Raw genomic sequence first — 20,179 nt, forward strand, 5'->3', positions numbered from 1 at the left:
GGGCACAGAACAGGCAGCTTTGGTTTGAATCAGCACTCATTCTTCCCTCCAAGCTCAGCAGGGCTGGCCGAGGGGCACACAAGTGTGCCCTGCCCCTGCCTGGCTTGGGGAAGGCTCCGTTCAATGAGAGGATTCCAGGTGTATCTTCCCAGGGGAGGGCCCCGGGGGGAGGGCCATGCCTTGGTTCCTCTGATCCCTCCCACAAATGTCAAAATATCCCCACAAATTCCCTTGCCCCAGCACCCCCAAAGTTACATTCATCAGTTAAGATTCAGTAAAAAAAAAAAAATAAATAAAAGGTAGATGTCAGTCCCCTCCCCCTAAGTCCCAGAGAGCTAAAACCCTGGTCCCAGCTGCCTGGTTTTGAGGAGGGGCCCTCCCAGGCCATGGCCACTGGGGGGGGGGGTCCCCTCGCCCCCACCCCCCCCCCAGCTGTGGCAGTTTGTGATGATGGAAGCTACATTCACACAGGGAGAGTTGGTGTGAGAGGCCAAAGCCGCATGAGGTGGGGTGGGGGACCATGAGGGAAATGCCCCAGGCCTGGTCCACCCTGGCGGTGGGAAGGCCAGGGCCACAGCCCCACCCCCACCCCCACCCCCCTCCCGTGGGGCCAGGAGCTGAAAGGCTTGGGCCCGGAAGACATTTGCACGGTGCCTCCCTCCGTGGCTGGGCGGGGGCAGCCTCGTGGTGCAGGGCGGAGAGACGGTGGGCGCCAGGCTCGGAGGGAGGGGGTGGCACTTAGGCCCCTCCGGACCTGGAACGGAGAGGGGGCGTCAGGGGAGGACGTGAGGCAAGGCCCAGAGGGAGAGCCCCTGAGCCGGGCCCTGGGAGGTCAGTGCTGGGCCCTAGAGGCGGCAAGTCACAGGCTGGCCAGGGAGGGGATCTGGTGGGAAGTTCAGACAGCGGTGACATGGAAGACAAAACAGATGGGACGCAGAGGTAGGCTCCCCTCCCGGGAGCAGGGGGCTGCGGGGGACACAGTTCCAAGGCCCCACCTGGCCAGGATGGTCTGGCCGCAGGAAGGGTGGGAGTACAGGGACCAAGGCCTGGGACGGCGGGTGGGCAGGAGGAAGGGGCGAGGGCTGAGGACTTTCTTCCCGGAGTGGGGCTCCCCCACCCCTGTAGTGACAGCAGTGACAGCAGGGGTGGAGGAATCAGCCCCCAGCTCCCCATCAACAGAATGTGAGGTGACGAATGAGATGGAGGAGACAGGGACAGCGGGAGGGATGACGTGGCCGGCGTCACACTGCCCCCTGCTGGGTCGGGTCGTACCTTCCGCGGCGGATGTTTCTAAAGGAGAGAGGAGAGGATGACAGAGAGAGAAAGGAAAAGGAGCCATTTGTGACCTTGCCCTTCTCTCAGGGAGGGCCTTCCTGGCTCCCATGAGACCCTTTCCCCAAGAGATGGGCCAGCGTCCCCAAGACCTGGTCACTAACGAGCGGCCTAGGGAGGACCTAGGCCCTACCTGGGTTTGAGTCCTGACTCTGCAACTAACTCCCCAAGTGACCCTGGGACTCAGGTCCCTCCTCTGCACCATGGAGGAATTAGACCAGCTCAAGGGCCCCAGCCCCAGGTGCCCACAGGGGAACACCGAGGGATGGGGGTGTCTAGGGAACACCTGGGGTCTAGGGACAGAGGACACAGCCAGTTTCAGGCAGCTCCTGTTCCTGCTTGGCTCTGCCCCACCGCAGTGCCGGGATGCACAGAGGCCCACTCTCCTTTTGCAAGAAAAGCTGGGAACCAGGACTGTTAACTGGTTATCTTTTGGGTTTTTTTTGGTTTGTTTTTGTTTTTTAATCTCTTGGAAATGTAAGCAAAACGAGACCCTGCGGCTGGCCCACACTGTGATGTGCAAGCTCTGGCTTAGCTAACTTCTCAGGGAAGTATGGGGTCCTGATGCGCCCCCAGAACACTGGGGAATGGTGGGGGGTCACGTGTATGTCTCTTACTTAAATCCCCAGCCTGTGCCGCCCAGGACGATGGCTGCGACCAGGACAGCCCCCGCGATGGAGCCGATGATGATGTTGGTGCCGCTGGGACCTGGGGAGAAGGACGGGACTCGGTTGGCAAGGACAGGTATGCAGAAGGGGAGAGACAGACCCCGACCCTGGCCAGCTCCAGCCTCACCCTTATATCTCTCTGTCTCCCCCGTGGGTGGAGACGTGGGCAGGGGGTTGTGAATGCTGCAGTCTTTGCCCGTCCAGTCTGGCTGACAGATGCACTTCCCTTCATTGCTGCAGACCTAGAGAGGTGAGGGGGTGGCCAGGAGAGGTGAGTGGGGGTCCTGCCCATCTCAGGAGCCCCTTCCACCATCCCTGGCCTCTGGGCACCCACCCCGTGGTGGGAGCAGATCCGGCGCTCCCCGCTGCCCGGGCAGGTGCTGAAGTTGAAGGCAGAGGCTGGCAGGCACCGATGGTCCAGGCACAACATGTTGGGCCCGCAGGCAGTGCCATCCTCCACGTAACTCAGGTCGGAGCCATCGGCCAGCTGTACATGGCCACCCCTGGGGAACAGGGGGAGCCAGCCTTGACCCTTGCCCTCCCACCCCCATCACGGCTGAGACCTGCCCTTCCCCAGACACGGTCCCACCCCAGACCTGCAGTCCAGCTCCTTGCCCTGGTGGTAGAAGGTAACACTGTTGATGTCTCCCCCTAGGTCCCCCAGCCGAGGAGCTCCGGAGATGTTGACGCAGAGGAGGAAGCCACAGAGCACATCCCTGTTGGGGCAGTGTGGAGACAGTGAGCTCCAAGTCTTACCTCCAACTCAACTGCTGTTACTACTACTGAACTCAAATCTGCCCTCTTCCCCACTGCTTGATTTTTCACATATTCTCCACTGGGACTCAGGCTCATCCTAGGACCTGCTGTCCCAACTCTGAACCACCTCCCCTCCCCCCGGCCCCGCAAGCCAGGGAGGCCAATCAGGAACCTTGGTAACTCACTGTTTATTGCACTGGACCCAGCCTGACCCCTTGCGCCCACAGTTCCCACGCTCCGTCCCCTCCACGTTCAGCTTCTCATAGCAGAAGCGATCAGCAGCGGCTGTAAAGAGATGATGCCAGGCGTCACCCACCCACCCCAGAACCAGCCCTAGGACCTCAGCCCTCTGCCTCCAACACTCTGGCCTGACCGCCAGTCCACTCTGAGATCCTGGAGACCCACACACTTGGTAGAAGGTATATTTAGCCAGAACATCCCCCTCCCCAGCCTCTTGACTCTGGGTCCTCCAGAGTCTCCTCTCCCATTCTGAGCCAAAGACTCACCATGGCCCCAAAGGGCTTGGCACTGCCGGTCCCGGGTTTTGCAGCGACCTCCGTAGCAGCGGCCCTAAGGAACAAACGGGAGACAAGGGACTGAGACCTGAGTAGTCCGAATGGATAGAAGACAAAAGACTGTATTGAGCCAGAGGGCCCAAGGGAGAGGGGCCCCCACCCATCATACCTGTTCGTGATCACAGTAGTAACCATCCAGCTTGTGCAGGTTAGGGGGGCACTGTGGACAGAGGGGCTGGACTGAGCACAGGAGCCCCCAAGACTGGGAGTTGACGAATGAAGGGGTGCCAAACGCCCCCCTCCTGGGGCTCATAGTACAGGGCTCTTCCAAGGCAAGGACAAGAGCCCTGGCTCCGAATTCAGACCATGCAGATTGGCAAGTCCCATAGGCTCTCCTGTCTCCCTGTTTCCTGTAACTACATCACAGGACTAGGAGAACTTACGGGAACTAAACACCTGGCATGTAGTAAGGACTTAAGAGATGTTAACTGTACTATTATACACTCTGATCCCGAGGACACACCAATACCGTGCCAGGCCCTCGGAACCCCAGCCACACTATACAGACTTAATGACGGAAGGAGCAAAACCAGGACGCATGAAGAACCCGTTTCTCAGGCGGGGAAGTACCCTGTCCAGCCGGGGCCACGCCAGCTGGGGAGCGGAGGGGTGCAGAGAACCGAGGCCCCGGCGGGGCCGAACCGAGAAGGATAGGGGTTGCCTCGCCCGGGGACCCTCAAGGCGGCTGGGCTGGACCGACCTGGCTCGAGTCCCCAGTGCAGGTCTCCGCGATGTCACACTCGTTCACGGCCTCTCGACAGGACACGCCCCGCGGCTCGTACTGGGAAAGGGATGCATATTTCGGCGGAGGCCAGAACCGCGGACTCCGCGCCCGCCTTCCCCAGGCCCCGCCCCGCCCCGGGCCCTCCCAGCCCAGTCAGCCCCGCCCCCGGGCCGGCTCACGGTTCCCCCCCCCCCGCCCCTGGGCAGGTACCCCGCCCCGCTCTTCAGCGGGCCCACGGACGCGCACGCCCCGCCCTTCCCCATCCCCATTGGCGCTTTCTTCGCGTCAAGTCCCGCCCCTGCACTTGCCCCGCCTCCAGCGGCTCCTCCTCCCCAAGTCCCGCCCTTTACCCCGAGGTCCCCAGCCCCGGGCCTCCTCCCGCCTCCTCCCTCCCGCCCCGGCGGTAGGTGCCCTCACCTTGCAGCGGCGACAGCAGAGCCCGTCGCTGCACATGGCGTCGTGAGTCAGGGTGCACTTCTTGCAGCAGTTCCCACCCGCACGGCTGCACTCCTGAGGGACGCGGGGACACGGCGGGCCGGGTGGGCGAGCCCTGAGCTGCCCCACCCAGACCTTCCCGGGCGCGCGCCCCCGCCCCGCACCTGGCGCCCGCACCAGCCTCTCACCTGCACCGACCCACAGTCGCACTCTTCCCCCGCCTCCACGAAGCCGTTCCCGCACTCTGGCGGGTCCAGGAGCTGCACGGGGAAGGGGTGTCGGGAGTCCGGCCGGGGCCCTGCCCAAGCCTCGCTCCCACACGTCCCCGCCTGGGGCTGGTACCTTGAGGGGCTTGTTGAAGAGGCAGCTCCCGCCGCCCTCCTGCAGAAACTGGTTGTACTCGTCGATGCTGCAGCGCGAGAACTTGCGGGGCAGGTAGAACCTGGGCAGGGTAAGGGCACGAAGCCGCTGAGTCCCCCCGCGCCCCCCCCCAGCCCACTCTCGCTCCTTCTCAAGATTGGGGATGGGGTGCGCAGGGAGACGCGGTCACATCTCGAGGAGGCTGAGGACTTAGGCGCTGGGAGACGGCACGGTCCTCCTCCTGCCTGCCCATCAAGCGGGGACGGGCGGGGGGCGTGGCTCGCGTCCCCTTCCCCAAACCTCAGGACTCCAGGCGTGGCTCGGAGAGCCAAGGAGGGAGGGTGCCTCCAAATGAGGCTTTGGCGGCTCCTAGTGGCGACAGCGCACACTACAGTCTGGCAGTTTTTGCGTCGGGCTAGAGAACGTGGGTCTCCGTGGGCAGTGTCCGTGGAACACTGGGCTTTTTGAAATCCTAAGTGGGTCCAATAGCCGGGCCTCTTGAGGCCACTGGATCCAGACTGCCACCCAGCACTCCCTCAGCTCTCCCTCGCCCAAGACCCTCCCCCAGTTGGTCCCCAAGAACTCACCCGGTGTCTTCCATGATGCAGCCCAGCCAGTTGTCCGGACATTTGCAGTCCCCTGAGAGGTGAGCCAGGTGGATATAAGGGAGGGTGGAGGACTGACCCCCTCCCATGGACACCCTTTCCATTTCTAGGGCTGCTGGGAGTGGATCTGGGCTGGTTGTGGGGCCACGTTGGGGGTTTTCTTTGATACCTGCTGAGCTCCGGTGTTTATTCCACATCATGCCCAGGTTTTGCCCCAGCGTCTGGGCTAGGGTCACTGCCATGGCGCCCATGTTATCGTACTGGGGGTGAGGAAGATGAGGGACAAAGATGTCTACATCCCTCCAAAGGCACAGGGCTCATGCCCTTCACAGCAAGCACCCCCTCTTCCTTTAACCCCCACCACAGCCATGCCTCACACCGCTCACCTCATTTACGCCACCACCCCTGGACAGGGAGCAGATGCCCCCCACATAGGCAGCCCCGCTACTGCTGCTCTGGAAGGTCCTGCCCCTGGAAGGGAGGGGGGTGTCAGGAGATCCCAACTGCCTTGCCTGTGGTGGCTTCCGGAGGCTGTGAGGGGGATACTGGGGAGCCTCCCACACTATAGCCCTTCCCTGGGGAGGGGAGCCAGATTTTTTCCCTTCTATCAGAGCTCTGAGTCCCTGAGGAAGGGATGCTGGGATATTTTGAAAGGAGAAGAGGGGACAAGAGGGGAGATGATAGGCAGTAGAAGATCACTAGGGACCAGAAAAAGGTGCGTCAGCCTAAGATACAGGGAAAGATGCCCAGCCTGCTGCGAGTGTCTGGGTGGTGGGGCAAGAAGAGCCCAGTCCCCAGACTCTACAAGAGCACCTGGCACAGAGCAGGTTTTCAGCAACCCTGTGCATCGCAGCAACCAGCAGAGGCTGGCAGGATGTGTGGGGTGGCGGACTCACGAGAAGAGATGGGTGGCATCACTGGGCTCAGGCAGGCCCTCCCGCCGATAGACCATGAGCCGGGCTAGGGTCTCTAGGAGGTCATCCTGCACCTGGATCTTGTCCCCATCTGCCCATGTTTCCATGGCAACCAACACGATGCGGGTATTGAGCTGCTCCTTGTACATCTGAGCCCAGAGGGAAGAACATGAGGGTGGGGCTGGAGGGCAGGAGAGGGCAGGGGCACAGGGCTGGCTGGAGGAGGGCCTCAGCCTGTCTCTCCAGAAAGTGGGGATCAGAGGCTGAGGGGACCCTCCAGAGCTCACCCCAAGCATGTGTGCAACGGAGTAGGGGCGGAGGAGGAGAGGGAAGGGAAGGGAGATGGCTCACCACATCTGCCAGGTTCACAACCGACTTGGCAAAGTTGCTGGTGAGGACCACCGACTGGCGCATCTGCTCAAACTGGGAGGAAAGAGAGTGGGCGGAGGGCCAGCCTCCAGGTCTGTTTCGGCAGGGGCCCCCTCCCGGCGTTGTCCCCAGGCTGGGAACTTACCAGCTGGTGGTCGTTGACCACGATCAGCTCCACATACTTGGTCTCACTGTGCACGGTAGGGTGGCCCCGGCGGACCTGGGCGGTGGGTGGGCACTTGGAATCGGTCCCCTCCATGCCTGGCATTGGGGCCAAGCCATGCGGGGGTGCTGAGCTCCAGTCAGGGATGAGGCTGATCCCCCACTGTTGGGGGTCCCCTCCCTCCCCAGCCTTGGTACGAGGGCAGGCAGCCTCAGTTTGTCCATAATTCGGGCAGGTGTTGATACAGGCAATAGGAAATGAGGTGGGGGCTTCCTCTCAGGCACAGTACCCTGGCCCCCAGCCACACCAGTCTGAGCCCTCCTTTGCCCCCATCGTGGATGGGGTGTCCTTCTGCTCTGGACCACAGCCTGAGGTCTCTGCAGCCCGAGGTCTGTGCGGGCCCCCGTACCTGCCTTTTCCTTCTCAGCCTCGGCCGGTTCACGGGAGCAGTACGAGCAGGGGCAGCAAATAGGCAGCCTGGGGGGAGGGGGCAGGTGAGGGGGGCACAGCCGGCCCCCTCCCCAGCCCCATTTTCCCTCCCTTACCTGGTTCCCTGCATCCGAGGGGGGCTGGGAGGAGAGGGGTCCGGTAAATGAGGTGGGGGAGGGGTCCCTGAAATGAGGGGGAATCAGTTCTTGGGGGGCTGACCAGGTCTGCTCGGAGCCCAGATGAGGGACAGCTCCAGCCCTCCCCCCCACCCCACCCCAAGGTGACCCAGAACTGGCCAGAGCTCCCATGTCGGATCTGATCTCCCAGATGCTCAGATTCCGGGGTCAAGACCTGGGGGCGCCCTGAGAGACAGGGGCAAAGGACACTGGAGCCCAATGGGAGGTTACTTGGGGGCCAGAGGGGACATTGGAGCTGAGGGCACACGGGGAGGGAACTAGAGCTCAGGTGATTGAGGAGGGCAGGAAGGCTGAGGTTACGAAGGGAGGAGGCAGCCACAAGCCACGAGGATGGGCAGTGTAGCAGGGCTGTCAGAGGAGCCTGTGGGGGGCTCACCTGGGGAGGCTCCTGCGGCCTGGCCATCTCACGGGGCTCCACGATGTAGGTGAAGTTGCCATCGGAGAAAACCCCACTGCAGAAAGAGAGGCACAGCTCTCCACCATGTATCCCCCACGCCGGCCAGGGCCAAAGGCTCTCCCCCCAACCTCTCCCCCCTACTCACTGCAGCCCCTGGCAGGTGGAGAGGGCAGCAAAGGAGTGGGGGTTCCCCCGGAGCTTCCCCTGGTAGTAGCAGTGGTCCCCGGCCCCCTGGAGGAGCAGCAGAACATCAGCAAACATACCCCCTGCCCTGGCCTGAAGACACCAGGAGGGGTGAGGGCCACTGCAGCTGCTCAGGGCACAGGTGGCCCTGGTCGCTGGCTACACCTGGGGATCTGGAGCCTGGTTCTACTCTGGGCAAGTGCCTGGTCCTCTCCGGGCCTCCTTCACCTCATCTGTAAGATGAGGAAGTTGGTCTATACCAGTGGTTCTTGACCATTTGATGGGGCTGGTACATGGTTCACAGGTTCCTTGGAGAAGGACTGGCACTCGTGTGCCAGGCACTGTTCTAAGAACTTACCATAGATGAACTTACTTAATCAGATGAAAGCTGTGGACTCACCCCCAGCACACACACACCTGCACACACAGTGGGTTCACAGACACCACTGCCTCCATGGACCACCTCTGGACATGGTCTGTGGCTGAGGAAGTGTGAGCAGCACATGTCCTCTTGGCCGGGGCTCTCGGGTCAGAGGGGACAAGCACCCCCCTCCCTGCTCCTGCAGAATTACTTGTGCTCCAGTTACTGAACTGGCTGGTTGTTGGGGGGTGGGGGGGAAGGAGGCTATTTATAGACATTCATTCATCTTTGCTTAGGCCCCTGGGCCTCTGGGGCTGGGACCCTGGTGTCCCAGGCAGCCAGGAATTCCCAGGGCCTTGGTGCTGAGTAAGGACATTTCCCCAAGTGCTGCCTCCTAGAAAAGTCTGGGCATGGAGCAGGGAGGGTCCTTGAAAGCCTCCGTGTCAGGCAGAGAGACCAGCAGAGTCAGACCTTGGGCACTGGGTGAAGGGAGCCCAGGCTCCATGTTGTTCAATACGTCGCTCCAATTCTGACTCTGACCCTTGGAGCCTCCATGGTGGGCAGGGATGGAGGGTCCCAAGGGGCAGGGCCCAGCCAAATATAGAGAACACCTTGGACCCCATCTCCACTGACCCCCTGTCCCTTCATTCCACTTCCCTGTCCCCTTTCAAAGGCACTCACGCTGCTGTGCTGGGTTGTCCCCTCCCGGCTAAAATGGCGCTCCACATATTGCGAGGAGAGGAGGTGACTGAGACAGACAGAGGGGGCAGGAGGAAGGACGGGGTCACTGCTGGGGCTGTGGGTCCCACTTGGGTCCCACCCAATTCACATCCAGGTCCCATGAGCCGGCCCTGCCCCCATCTCCCCCCGCCTGCCCCCACCTCGCCCACCTGCCCGCTGCCCTTCCTTCCCGGCCCAAGGCCGTACTCCGTACTCACTGGTTCAGCTCCAGATCCAGAGTGAAGTTTGAGTTGAAGGCTGGGATGACGAAACTCACTTGGGCCAGGTGGACAGGCTGGCGGTGGGGGGAGGACAGAAGTGAGTCAACGTGGGGACCCCGGAACAAGGAGTAGTGCTGGGGAAAGGATGGCCTGGCCCGGGAGCTGGGGGGTACCACTGATTTGGGGGCAAGAGTTCATCTTTCTCTGGGACCCTGTTCCTTCCCTGGGGGCAGGGGCAGGAATACACAGCCCTGGGCACAGCCCACCTCCTGGTGTAGGCACCTCCTGGGGCCGGTCTCCCTGAGCCGCAGGGACGGAAGGCATCTCAGCCTACCCGCTGCTTCATGCCAGGCCCTCCCTGCTGTTGGCAGGACCACTCCTGGCCTCAGGGGGTGTAAAGCGAGCCCCCCCCAGGAAGTACCATGGGAAGGGGGCAAACGGGAGATGGGGTGCAGTGTGACCCCCGGGGCCTGGTAAAGCAGGCCCCTGCCTTCCTGCATCTGGGTCCGGTCTGGATTTATGGAGGAGGCCTCGTGCTCGGCAGGCAGGGTAGCAGGGGTTAGAATGGGAAGCCGGGGTGATGGGCAGAGGCCATCCTGTCGGGAGGAAAGAACTTGGCTCCTCTACCCCCAAGTCCATTGCCCTCCGCCTTGCCCAAAGCAGCTCATCTTTAATATTTCAATCCCGTGGTTAATTTTTAAACACGGAAGTTTTCCTGATAAATTTTTCAGAGGGGCCTTCGCAGTGGGGCTGGGAGGCTCCAGGTTGTCATGGCAACGTACCCGGCCTGAGCAAGATGGCTGCCCTACCCAGCGTCTGTGGGGAGCGGGGACTCCAGGCCTGGAGCTGCGGTGCCTGGAGGAACAGGGGCCTGGACAGAACAAAGGGCTGGAGGGTCTGCGCTAAGGGGATGAGCGGGCCTTCGGGGCTCTCCCGAGCCCACTCCAAGCTCAGGCCTCACCGAACACCAGCAGCACGGCGAGGGCCTGAGAGGGACTAGAGCCTTCCTCACATCCCTATCCATTTAAGACTGAAACCCAGACACCACCCCCACCCCCACCCCCAGCGAGGGGCCCACCACTCGGCCATGCAGGTGTGGGGCTTTTGTTTGCCACCTTTCTTCCAGGCTGCAGGATGGAAGGGAACCCCAAGGTCACAAAATCTCACAGCCTGGTGCTAGTTGGCTTCCTTACCAACCACCTAGATTTCTCATTTTTACTGAGTGTTTATTATGTGCCGGGCACTGTTCTAAATAGAAGTATTATCATCTTTGCTCTTCACAACTAGCCAGTGGGATAGATGCCACTGCTTTCCTCATCTGACGGATGAGGAGACCCAAGGACAGAGAGGCTAACACACTAGCCCAAAGTCACACAGCTAAGTGGTGGGGCTGGGATTCAAGTCCACAGAATCAGCTTCCAAGGCTTCCTCACCTAGAAGGTGAGGAAATGGCCCAGTGTCTTCAAGAGGCCCTAGGAGAGGAGGTGAGGTGGGGTGAAGGGCCAGCGCCTGGGAAGGCAGCCGCTGAGCCCCAAGGACACTGACTCGCCAGTCCCAGGCTCACTGAGCTCCAAGCTCCACCCTAAGCCCCTAGAGTGTCGATCAGACTTGAAATAGAAAAGTCAAGGCCGAGGAGTCTCTGCTTTCCTCTTCCTGCCCCGACGCTCTCTGCTTGCTTCCCTGCCCCGGGCCTGGACCACCCGTACCCTTCCCACCCCACGCCCTGGCTTGGACTATGCCCACCCTCCTGCTCCTCTCCTAGGCTCAATCTATCTCTGCCTTCCCTACCCACCCCTGCCTGGACTACCTCTGCCTTCCCCTGCCCTCGAGTCTGTATGCGCTTGTTCTTTCTGCACCCCCACTGATAAGCCCCTATCTCTGCCCCGACCGGCCCCCCAGAGGGGCAGCCTGTCCAGACCCCTTGCCCTGTGTAGCTTCAGGGATGATGAAGCAGCCTCTCTGAGCCTCAGATATTTTCCACTGAAAATGGTACGATGAGCCTAGATGCAAGGCTGTGAAGCTGGCTTTGTGTGGCTGGGGTTCGTCCTAGGCCAGGAGAATTCTGGCAGCGTGGGCCCTGGTGCTAGCAGACTCTCCACCACTCAGGAAGCCAGCAGGCTCACCTCCCCATCTCTGTGCAGACCAAGCTGACCCCACTCTGCGGAAAGCCCAGACTGTTGGAAGAGCAGATGCTAGGTTCTTTTCGTGTCCCCCATCTCCTGCAGCCTCATTCTGTCCCACCTGGTAGGGCCTCACCTGGGCTGGGCTGCCCCTCCCCCAGCAGGACACAGGGCGCAGGCCAGATAAGGGCAAGGGGAGCTGCTGGGATGGGGGGGCGGGGGTGCTGGGGCCAATGGGAAGCAGGCCCTGGGAGGGCTGGGGGAGCCAGCAAGGTGCTGGAGGAAGAGGAGGGAAATTGGAGAGCTGGGCAGGGGCTACCTGGGACAACCCCTGTCTGCAGGAAGAGAAAGACCAAGCAAACCCACCTCCTAAGACAGCCCCCTGGGCCAAGCTTCAGGCACCAGTTCTGTCAAAGCCAAACCTCTCCTTGCTACGTCTGCCTTCTGCCCCTGACCTGCCCTCGACCTCCCCCATTATCCCTCAGTTCCTCCCCTGGGAGCCCCTGTCCCCTGCCATCTGCCTGCCCTCCTCTGTGCCCAGCTCAGCGCTCCTGATGACCGGCCGGCCGGGCCTCGACCCCGTGCCCTGCTCTTGCCTCCTGCTCCGTGGCCATCCGGCTCTCACGTGCCCTGGCTCATTTGATCTCAACCCCCCCAGATCGTCTGGTGCTCATTTTACAAATGTCAGGCCAAGGCTCAGGGAGAGACACTTGGAGGTGACTGGCCCAGGGCCATGTTGGGGAGGTGCAGGGTCAGATCTCACCCTGAGGCTGGAGTTCAAGTCTGCCGTGGCAGCTGTGGCCACCTGGCTTCAGTGGCTGTGCCCTCCCCGAGGCCCCTCGTTACCAGCCCGGCCACCCCCTAGGCATTGGCTGATGACCTGTGTCAGGCTCAACCAGATTTGGGGTGCGGAAAGGAGGCAAAAATCCCATCGACATTCCAGAGTCACAAATACAGACAGACGCTAGGTCTCTACCCTAGACCCACAGAATTCCAGTCTTGGGAAGGGGGAGTCTGAGGATCTTGAGGGTTTTCAGATGCTCCAAACAATTTGAGTGTTTAAGCAGTGCCCCTCAAACTGTCACCCCAAATCCCTGCTCCTGAACCTCCATCTCCACCCTGGCTTTTTTCCTCCTCACCCTTGCCTGCAAAGGTAACCCACAGAGGGCCGTAGCCCCCTCTACTTTTGGGTCTGTGAGCACACAGTTCTGGACATCTCTGATCACTGATTCAACTTTTCACATGGTGACCTCTAGTCCCCTGAATACACGACACGCCTGTCTTTTCCCCTGCCCAGGAGCTCAACACTCGTGTTGCATGGAAAGGCAGCAGAAGCCCGAGCCTGTTTTCCCATCGGTAAAATGGGGTATTGTGAAGATTAGATGGAAACCCTTTTTAACGTGTAACTATCGCAAGGATAAGTAACCACATTACTAATAATTGAAGAATGAAGTGTAAATGTTCCAGCTGAACAGGGCTTTGAGGAACTCAATGAACCACATGGGCTGGGTGATGGCAGAAGACAGGGAGCCAGAGACGCAGGGCCCCACCTCGAGATATCCCCTCCCCACCGCCGCTGTCCCCCACAACGTGCTGAGGCTCAACCGATCGGCTAGACAGTGGGAATCCCAGACGGAGCAGTTGAACACATTTCTGATCATAGGATTTGATCTACATTTTTGAGGACAGAATCATTTCCTTAGAGGGTCATTAGTCCCTCAGGGGACAGACTCTGGGCAACTGGGTCCCTCTAGGCAGCCAGGAGCGGGAAATCAGGCAAGGCCAAGCTGGCAGGCCAGTGTCTGGCTGGGGAGGACTCAAGACTCTTGCACCACCTGGAGCCTGACAGGTAACCCCCAAATGCCCTGGCTTCTGTCTCAGACACTAGCCCTCTCATGCTGGTGCCAGCTGCCCGCATTCCCCCCACCCCCACCCTGACACTCAGGAGCGACGGCAGGCCTCACAGATGTTGAACATCTGCTCTCGCCAGATCCCAGGGAGGACACCTGATCAACACCATCACCTCTGGTCCCCCAAGCAGCCTGGCAAAAGAGAGACGACTCTTAGCCCCATTTTATGGATGAGGAAGGTGGGATTCAGAAGGCTGCAGAACCAGGAGCCACCAAGGCTGCCCCCCTCTCCATCCCAAAACCTTTCAGACCCAAGCCTAGCCTCCTGTGTGAACCATCTCTCTGCCCAACCTCACTGCGGGGCTCAGTTCATGGCCTTGGCCTTCCCAGAGCAAGTGGGGCCCAGTGTGAGTCCCGGGGCGGCCTCTAGCCACCAGTCCCCTCCCAGGAACGGCCTCCTGCCTCCAATCCCAGGACAGAGCTGCGACCTTGGCTGCACAGACCAGCACAGCGGTGGCCCTAGTGCAGTATTAGGGCTCCAGGCACAAGGCCCTGTGGCTTCCTGCTGGTGACCGCCCTCCAGTAAGGGCTGGGGACTGAGCCTTGCCGGATCGGCCCCCGCCTACAGCAAGAAAACACAAACACTGAAACACACACCCTCAGCGAGGGCTTCGGAGATAGTAGCAGCCAGTAAATCCTGGTCTGGGAAACTTTCATAGGAGCTCAGCCCGTGTCTGGGGTCCCCCCGCCCCCAGCTGGCTCTGATAAACCTGTCTCCTAGGCCTGGAGCCTGGAACCTCTCCACTCCCATTGTTTGCTTCCCCGCATCCTGCACTTTTCTTGGTTCTGAAGGAGTCTGAGTTCCCCCCCGGGGGCAGGCGTGCCCACACAGCAGCTCTGTGTGGACTAGAGAGAGGGTCCCAGGGCAGCCCCGGTGGCGCAGGGGTTTGGCGCCGCCTTCAGCCCGGGGTGTGGTCCTGGAGACCCGGGATCGAGTCCCATGTCGGGCTCCCTGCATGGAGCCTGCTTCTCCCTCTGCCTGTGTCTCTGCCTCTCTCTCTCCGTGTCTGTCATGAATAAATAAATAAAATCTTAAAAAAAAAAAAAAAAAAAAGAAAGAAGGAAAGAAGAAAGAAAACCAACCCAACTGTACACGGTGGCCCTGCTGGTTCTTCTGTCTCAACCTTCTGCTTCAAGCTCCCTGTGACCACGGGCTTCTGCACTTCCAGAAGCTCCCCCACCTCTGTGGGCCTCAGGACTTCCAAACTGGACAGAGGTGAGGAGTTGAGAGCAGTGGCAGAGAGGGCAGAGGGTCCCCTGTGGCCCTCCTCACTCGCTATAAGCCTGAGTGAGAGGCAGGCAGGCTCAGAGTATCCATCTGGGGTGTCGGTCTTGACTCTGCTATGTAAGTGCTGTGTGACCTGGGCTTGTTATCTCACCTCTCTGTGCCTGTCTCCCCACCTGTAAAATGGGAATAACCACAGCCCCATCTCTAGAGCTGTGATGAGCATTACATAAACCAATACGTGTAAAGGCATAACACTGCCCCAGTAAGGGCCCAGTAAACTCATTTCTCTAGCTTCTAATTCCTTCCTGGCCACTTTCTGTCTCCCCCGCCGCCCCTCCCATAAAAGCCAGGATTCCTCAGCACACAAAACCCTTTCTTATCACCACCTCCTGAAGATGGATGAGGCCAAAATTAATATTAGCATCATTCTGATTTTAGGGATCAGAAAGCTTGGCCTCAGACAGGTGATGTGACCAGTCCCAGGCCAAAGCCAGCGAGCAGCCAAGGTCCCACCACCCAGTCCTGCCAGCCAGTGTCCCCCAGCCTCACCACATGACCCAGAGCAAATAAAGATCTTGCTGCTGACCCAACACCTGGCTCAGCCTGAGGTCCCAAACCAATGCAGTAATTCTGGACTGAGCCCAGCAGCACCAGGGTGTGGCACTTCCCATTGGGACACAGGCTCCGTCATCAGCCCTGGATGGTCCAAAACCAGAAGTGCTTCAGGGAGAAAGGCCAGGTGGGAGGCAGGGGGTTGCAATATCTCCTTCCAGTCACGGGGAGTATCTTGGACATGTCTTTTTGACTCCCTTGACCTTCTTCCACCTTGCGAGGTGGGGGTGCCCCGGTGCCAAAACTGAAAGTCCCTGGAGGCAGAATGGTGCAGTGGGAAGCACCTAGCCTTGGAGGGAATTATTCCACTGCTGATGGATTTTGAGCAAGTTACTTAACCTCTCTGAGCCTCAGCTTGCTCATCTGTAAGATGGGCAGGCAAAAGTTCCCTGCTTTATAGAGTTGTGAGAAACCGGTCTCAGGAGAGCCTGAGGTACAGGTAAGGCAGGGCTATGAGTATGTCCCCTGGGGAGGCTGCAGGGAGATCCCTGGGAAGGCTCCATGCTAGAGAGACCCCCACTGAAGGTGACCACTGCCCCTCGGATCCATGAACCCTTCACTCCTGCCCTTACCCCTCAGACACCCCGTTGGGCATATTCAGACTTGGTCACTCACACACACATCACACATGCACACATGCCACCCACTCACCCCACAGAATGACACTCTAAGAGACGCCCCTATTGCCTGCGTACCCAACTCATCAAGTCCAGCTACACCATCCTGGGCACCTGCCCACCCCCCATCCCGCACACAGTTCCAGGCACCATCATAGTCCAGATGACTCCCTCCCCTTTCTCCCTCCAGGAAGGACTGGGCTGAAGGAGTACTCCATTCTTCATCTCTACTCGGTCCCCATGCCTTCGTCCCTCCCCGCCCTCTGACCCCACCATGGCATCACCCGATCCTCCATCTGGACTGCCTCTGAGGCACCTGCCAGGGGTCCCAGCATTTGAGCTGAGCGGTTAACTCCTAGCCAACACAGGCTTGGGGTGCACAGTTCTCGGGGGTGGGGCGACCCTAAGGAAGAAAGTGGACCAAGGACCACTCATCCCTGGCCTTGGACCATCCTTACGGCCCGTCTACCACCTCCCAAGGAACCTGGACAGACACCAAAGGCAGCCTCAGACCCCTTCCCTCTTACCCTTGTTCCACCCCCACCCCCACCCAAGCCTGCCTGCCCAGGACCATTAACCACCCCCTCCTTCCCCCGCCCTGCCTGGAGTGATGGTCCATCTATTATGCATGCTGCCTTCCTGCTCCATTCCATTTCCCGAGTATCTATCGCCCCCTGCACCCCCCCCACAAACCCCTCCACCCCCCTAAGGGCTTTTAACCAAGTACATTAGGCAGGGCCAGATGCCAGTCTGACAGATGTCTGTAATGCTAGCCTCCGTTTCCCTCCTTCCTCCCTCTGCCCGGCCCAATTTACCTCCCACCACCCCCAGCTGCCAGAACTTCCCAGACCTGGGCTGTACCCCTCCTCTGAGTCTCTCTTCTACACCTCCCGTTTCTTTCTGCCAGGCCCTCGCCATCCCGCCCTCCGCCGCCCCCGTTGGCCTGGCTAACTTTCAGCTTCCAGCTCCTGGAGAGCCGAGGCGTGCTGAATGAATATTCCATCTGGGTAATTATTATTCACATGATATTAATTAATTATTAATTGCAATTAATCTCCTTCATTCCTAACCTTCCTCTGGGAGGCAGAAGGAGCCTGGTAGCTGAAAGGGATGGGGCGGGGGTGTGGAGCTGGCCTTTGTGGGTGAGCTTGGGGTCTCCAACCTCCTTCCGAGGCCCCACCCTTAGTGAGGACAGGAAGAATGACAAGCCTATCAGTGCACAGAGGGAAACTGAGGCAGAAGCAAGCGCTGAGCTGTTCCAAGAAAGCTCGCTGAGGGGGGCTGTGATGAGAAACCGTTGCCTGGGCTCTTGGCTGCTTCTCCCTGCCCTCTACTGCCCTCCCCAAGCCGCATCTGAAGTAGAACCACTTGCTATGGCAGGAGGGGAGTGGGGGCTGGTGGAAGGCTGACCCAAGGCTGGACTGAGTCTTGGGCATTCCAGGGTCCACGGAGGGCAGGGGATCCCCATGATGATTGGAGGGGTGCCTAGAGTGAGGCAAGTGCTCCCCACTAGTGGGCTCCAGCACCCGACCGGTAGGCAGCCCATTGTACAGAAGGAGAAGCTGCAGACCCAGCTTGGGGGGCGCACACAAACCCTGGCTGCCTGGGGGGGCCTTCCTTGGGCTCCAGGCCTGCTCCAGCCCCCTGGCCTCCCCACACAGCCCCACTCACCGGGCCCCCTGGTGGCTCCTGGCGGACTCTGGTGTCCAACTGCTGCTTTCGGACCTCTCCCCCGGTGCTCTCCCCCACCAGACGGCTGGGCTCTGTGACCTCAGGGGCTCCCGGACGCCCCAAATGGGGTGAGACCCGCCAGCGCAGAGCCCCGAAGGGACCGCGGGTCCCAAGACCTGGGGAGACAAGGCCAGAGCTGCAGGCAGATGCCCGCCGAGGGGCAAGAGTCTTGGGACAGGGGTGAGCGCACCTCATCCCCCGCTGTGGCGTGGCCCTTGCAGCCCTGGGGTGGGGGTCCGGGGGGGTGGGAGGATCGGCTCCCCTGCAGAGGGAAGAGCCTGATGGGGAGGGGGCCAGGAGCTTCCGTCCCGCCCGCCCGTCACGACTGCCCCCCCCACCCGCAGGGACCCGCAGAGCCGGCGGGCCGGCGGCAGGGGCTGGCCGCGGTGGGGCGGGCCAGCTGGGGACAGGTGGGTGCCCGCGCCCTCCCCCCCCGCTCGGACCGGCCGTCACCCCGAGCACTGCAGGAGAAGGTGGCTGCAGCAGCGCGCCGCAAAACCCGGGCGGGGGCAGGGAGGGCGGCGGGCCGGGGCCGGGGCCGGGGCCGGGGGGGGGGCGGGCGCGGGGGCGCGGGGGCACTCACCGGGCGGGGGCAGCGGCAGCAGCAGCAGCAGCGCCGCGAACGCCCAGCGCCGCAGCCGCCTCATGGCTCGCTCATAATCCTCCGGCTCGGGGGCTGCGGCTGCGAGCGGCGCGGCGCGGGCGGGAGGCGGCGCGGGCGGGAGGCGCGGCTGCGGGAGCCGCGGGCGGGGGCGCGGGCCGGGCGGCGGGCGGCGGGCGGCGGGCGGGGGGCGCGGCGGGGCGGCGGGGCGGGCGCCCGGCTCAGCGCGCTCCGGCCGCGGCCATCCCGGCGGGGCGGCGGGCCGGGTTAAGAGCCGAGCGGCGAGCACGTGAGCCCAGGGCCCGCCCCCGCCCCCCGCGGGCCCCCCCAGCCGGCCAGGGCCGGGGCCGCCGCGCCGGGAGGACAAAAGAGGCGCCGCCCGGAGACCAGCCTGCCCGCGGCTCGGTGGCCCCCCGGCAGGTGCGGCGGGGCGCGGCCGTGCGCCCCTCGGTGGGGGAGCTCGAGGGCCCGGGGCTCGGTGGGGGAGGGAGGCAGGGACCCGGTGACGGCCCGTCTGGGGACCCGCGCGGTCGAGGTGCGGGGGCGTGGCTGCCCGGCTGGGGTTGGCCCCTCCGCGCCGCCCGGGAGGGGTGTCCCGGGGCCCCGCCACAAGGGCCCGGGCTCGACTGCAGGTTGCTGGAGCTGGGGAGGTGGGAGGACAGGCGACGACCGAGGGAGCTCTCACCCCCCCGCAGCGGAGCCGGCCCTGCGGGTCCTCCCACGCCCCGGGGCCAGGCCCCCTTCCATCCTGGCCGCTGGGTTTCCAGGCCGAAGATGCCCCTGCCTCCGGGAGGGCTTCAGGGATTGCTGTCACCAGAGCCACCGGCAAGGGCTCTTGGCCTACTGCCTCGGCTCCTGAATCCCTCACACAGGGCAGGCGCCCCAGTTCTAGCCCCTAAATATATAAATTAGCCAGCTCTTTTACATGCTGTTAGCATATCCCATTCCTGCCCCCCCCCCCCAGCCCAAATCTTTGAGGGGCAGAAGACACCTCTGGAGTCCCCCCAACTTCCCCTCTCAGGCAGGACTGGGTTGCGCTGTCTGCAAACCACCTGACCTTTCAACCTTCCTCTCTTGCTCTGCACCCTAATTCAGCGCATGGGCTCCTAGGTAGGATGGGTCCCCATACTGGGGGCTGGAATCTGATCTCTGCTAGGGATCCCAAGAACCAGAGACCTGAGATGGATGGGGCGGGGGGTGGGGGGCTTGAGTACTGCTGGTGAGGTCTCATCATGACCTTGTGCCCAAGGCCAGAGCCTCCTCAAACCCACACTGGGCTTGGGAGCAGGAGTGGACACAGGGAATCCCTTCCTGGGTCCTCTGCTTCCCTAGGGACCAGGGACTGCCAGAGATGGGGAAGCTGTCTCTGGCTCGTGACAGCATCCCACCCCCCCTGCTCTATTTTAGGCTCAGGAGAGGTGAGAAGGCAATTTCTCGGGAGGTGCTGACATCAGTGCAGGACCAGGGTGACTACCCCCAACAACCACCTGCCACTCCAGTACCAGATGCTCAGCGACACTGAGGCAATTGGTCCTTCACTCTGGAGACATCTTGGAAACCTCTTTCAGGGTGTAGGGGTGAGGGGCTCCCAGATATGAAAGCCTGCTATGGGATAGTCCCTAGAAACTCAGTCAGAAGGGAGAGATGGTGCTTCTCCTTTCATAGATGGGGAAACGGAGGCTCCAAGAGAGAGGTGCCCATGTGAGCTTCCCAGAGTCACGGGTGACAGTCAGTCCATGAGAGGCCATCCAGCCTGCCTTCCACGGTTTGGCTCCCAGGTGCCCCCCAGATGAGTTCATCTTGCCCTGCCAGTTCCAGGGCCACATCAGTGAGCTGCCATCCAGTGTGCTTCCCAAAAGGATAGGTGGGGCCTGTCGTTTCACAACGGACACTCTGGCCACCTCCCCCAACATGAGCAAGAGCACAGCATGCCCAGTCTGGGGCCTGGCCC

General features: G+C 61.5%; 1 protein-coding gene across 3 annotated transcripts; it reads right to left on the reverse strand.

Moving 5' to 3' along the window:
• Nucleotides 1-616: 616 nt before the first annotated feature.
• Nucleotides 617-18,281, reverse strand: ADAM11 (ADAM metallopeptidase domain 11). 3 transcript variants are annotated; one of them, XM_041723701.1, is made up of 27 exons: nucleotides 18,211-18,281; nucleotides 17,568-17,743; nucleotides 9,407-9,483; nucleotides 9,150-9,216; nucleotides 8,070-8,155; nucleotides 7,904-7,979; nucleotides 7,447-7,513; nucleotides 7,311-7,378; nucleotides 6,884-6,958; nucleotides 6,721-6,792; nucleotides 6,352-6,518; nucleotides 5,842-5,926; nucleotides 5,625-5,715; nucleotides 5,438-5,489; nucleotides 4,833-4,932; nucleotides 4,679-4,750; nucleotides 4,473-4,565; nucleotides 4,032-4,112; nucleotides 3,441-3,491; nucleotides 3,263-3,326; nucleotides 2,942-3,041; nucleotides 2,597-2,716; nucleotides 2,335-2,503; nucleotides 2,128-2,242; nucleotides 1,950-2,040; nucleotides 1,273-1,290; nucleotides 617-754 (listed from the first exon to the last, which is right to left on the reverse strand). In XM_041723701.1, exons 1-27 carry the CDS (start codon nucleotides 18,272-18,274, stop codon nucleotides 739-741), a joined length of 2,313 nt encoding a protein of 770 aa, XP_041579635.1. In that variant the 5' UTR covers nucleotides 18,275-18,281; the 3' UTR covers nucleotides 617-738. The 3 variants fall into 3 exon arrangements, with proteins under 3 accessions (XP_041579635.1, XP_041579634.1, XP_041579636.1); XM_041723700.1 differs by lacking the exon at nucleotides 617-754 and having other exon boundaries at nucleotides 1,100-1,290; XM_041723702.1 differs by lacking the exons at nucleotides 617-754; nucleotides 7,904-7,979; nucleotides 8,070-8,155; ... (2 more) ...; nucleotides 17,568-17,743; nucleotides 18,211-18,281 and having other exon boundaries at nucleotides 1,100-1,290; nucleotides 7,315-7,378; nucleotides 7,447-7,460.
• Between the last annotated feature and the right edge of the window lie 1,898 nt (nucleotides 18,282-20,179).

The sequence above is a fragment of the Vulpes lagopus genome, chromosome 12 (assembly GCF_018345385.1).
Source record: "Vulpes lagopus strain Blue_001 chromosome 12, ASM1834538v1, whole genome shotgun sequence".
NCBI classification, from domain to species: Eukaryota; Metazoa; Chordata; class Mammalia; order Carnivora; family Canidae; genus Vulpes; species Vulpes lagopus.

Excerpts from the sequence above, each read along its gene's own strand:
- ADAM11 (XM_041723700.1), bottom strand. The coding sequence starts at position 18,274 with ATGAGGCGGCTGCGGCGCTGGGCGTTCGCGGCGCTGCTGCTGCTGCTG. Across the intron at positions 6,793-6,883 it reads TGGTCAACGACCACCAGCTG|TTTGAGCAGATGCGCCAGTC; the intron begins GTAAGTTCCCAG and ends CTTTCCTCCCAG. Across the intron at positions 5,927-6,351 it reads GATGCCACCCATCTCTTCTC|GGGCAGGACCTTCCAGAGCA; the intron begins GTGAGTCCGCCA and ends CCTCCCTTCCAG.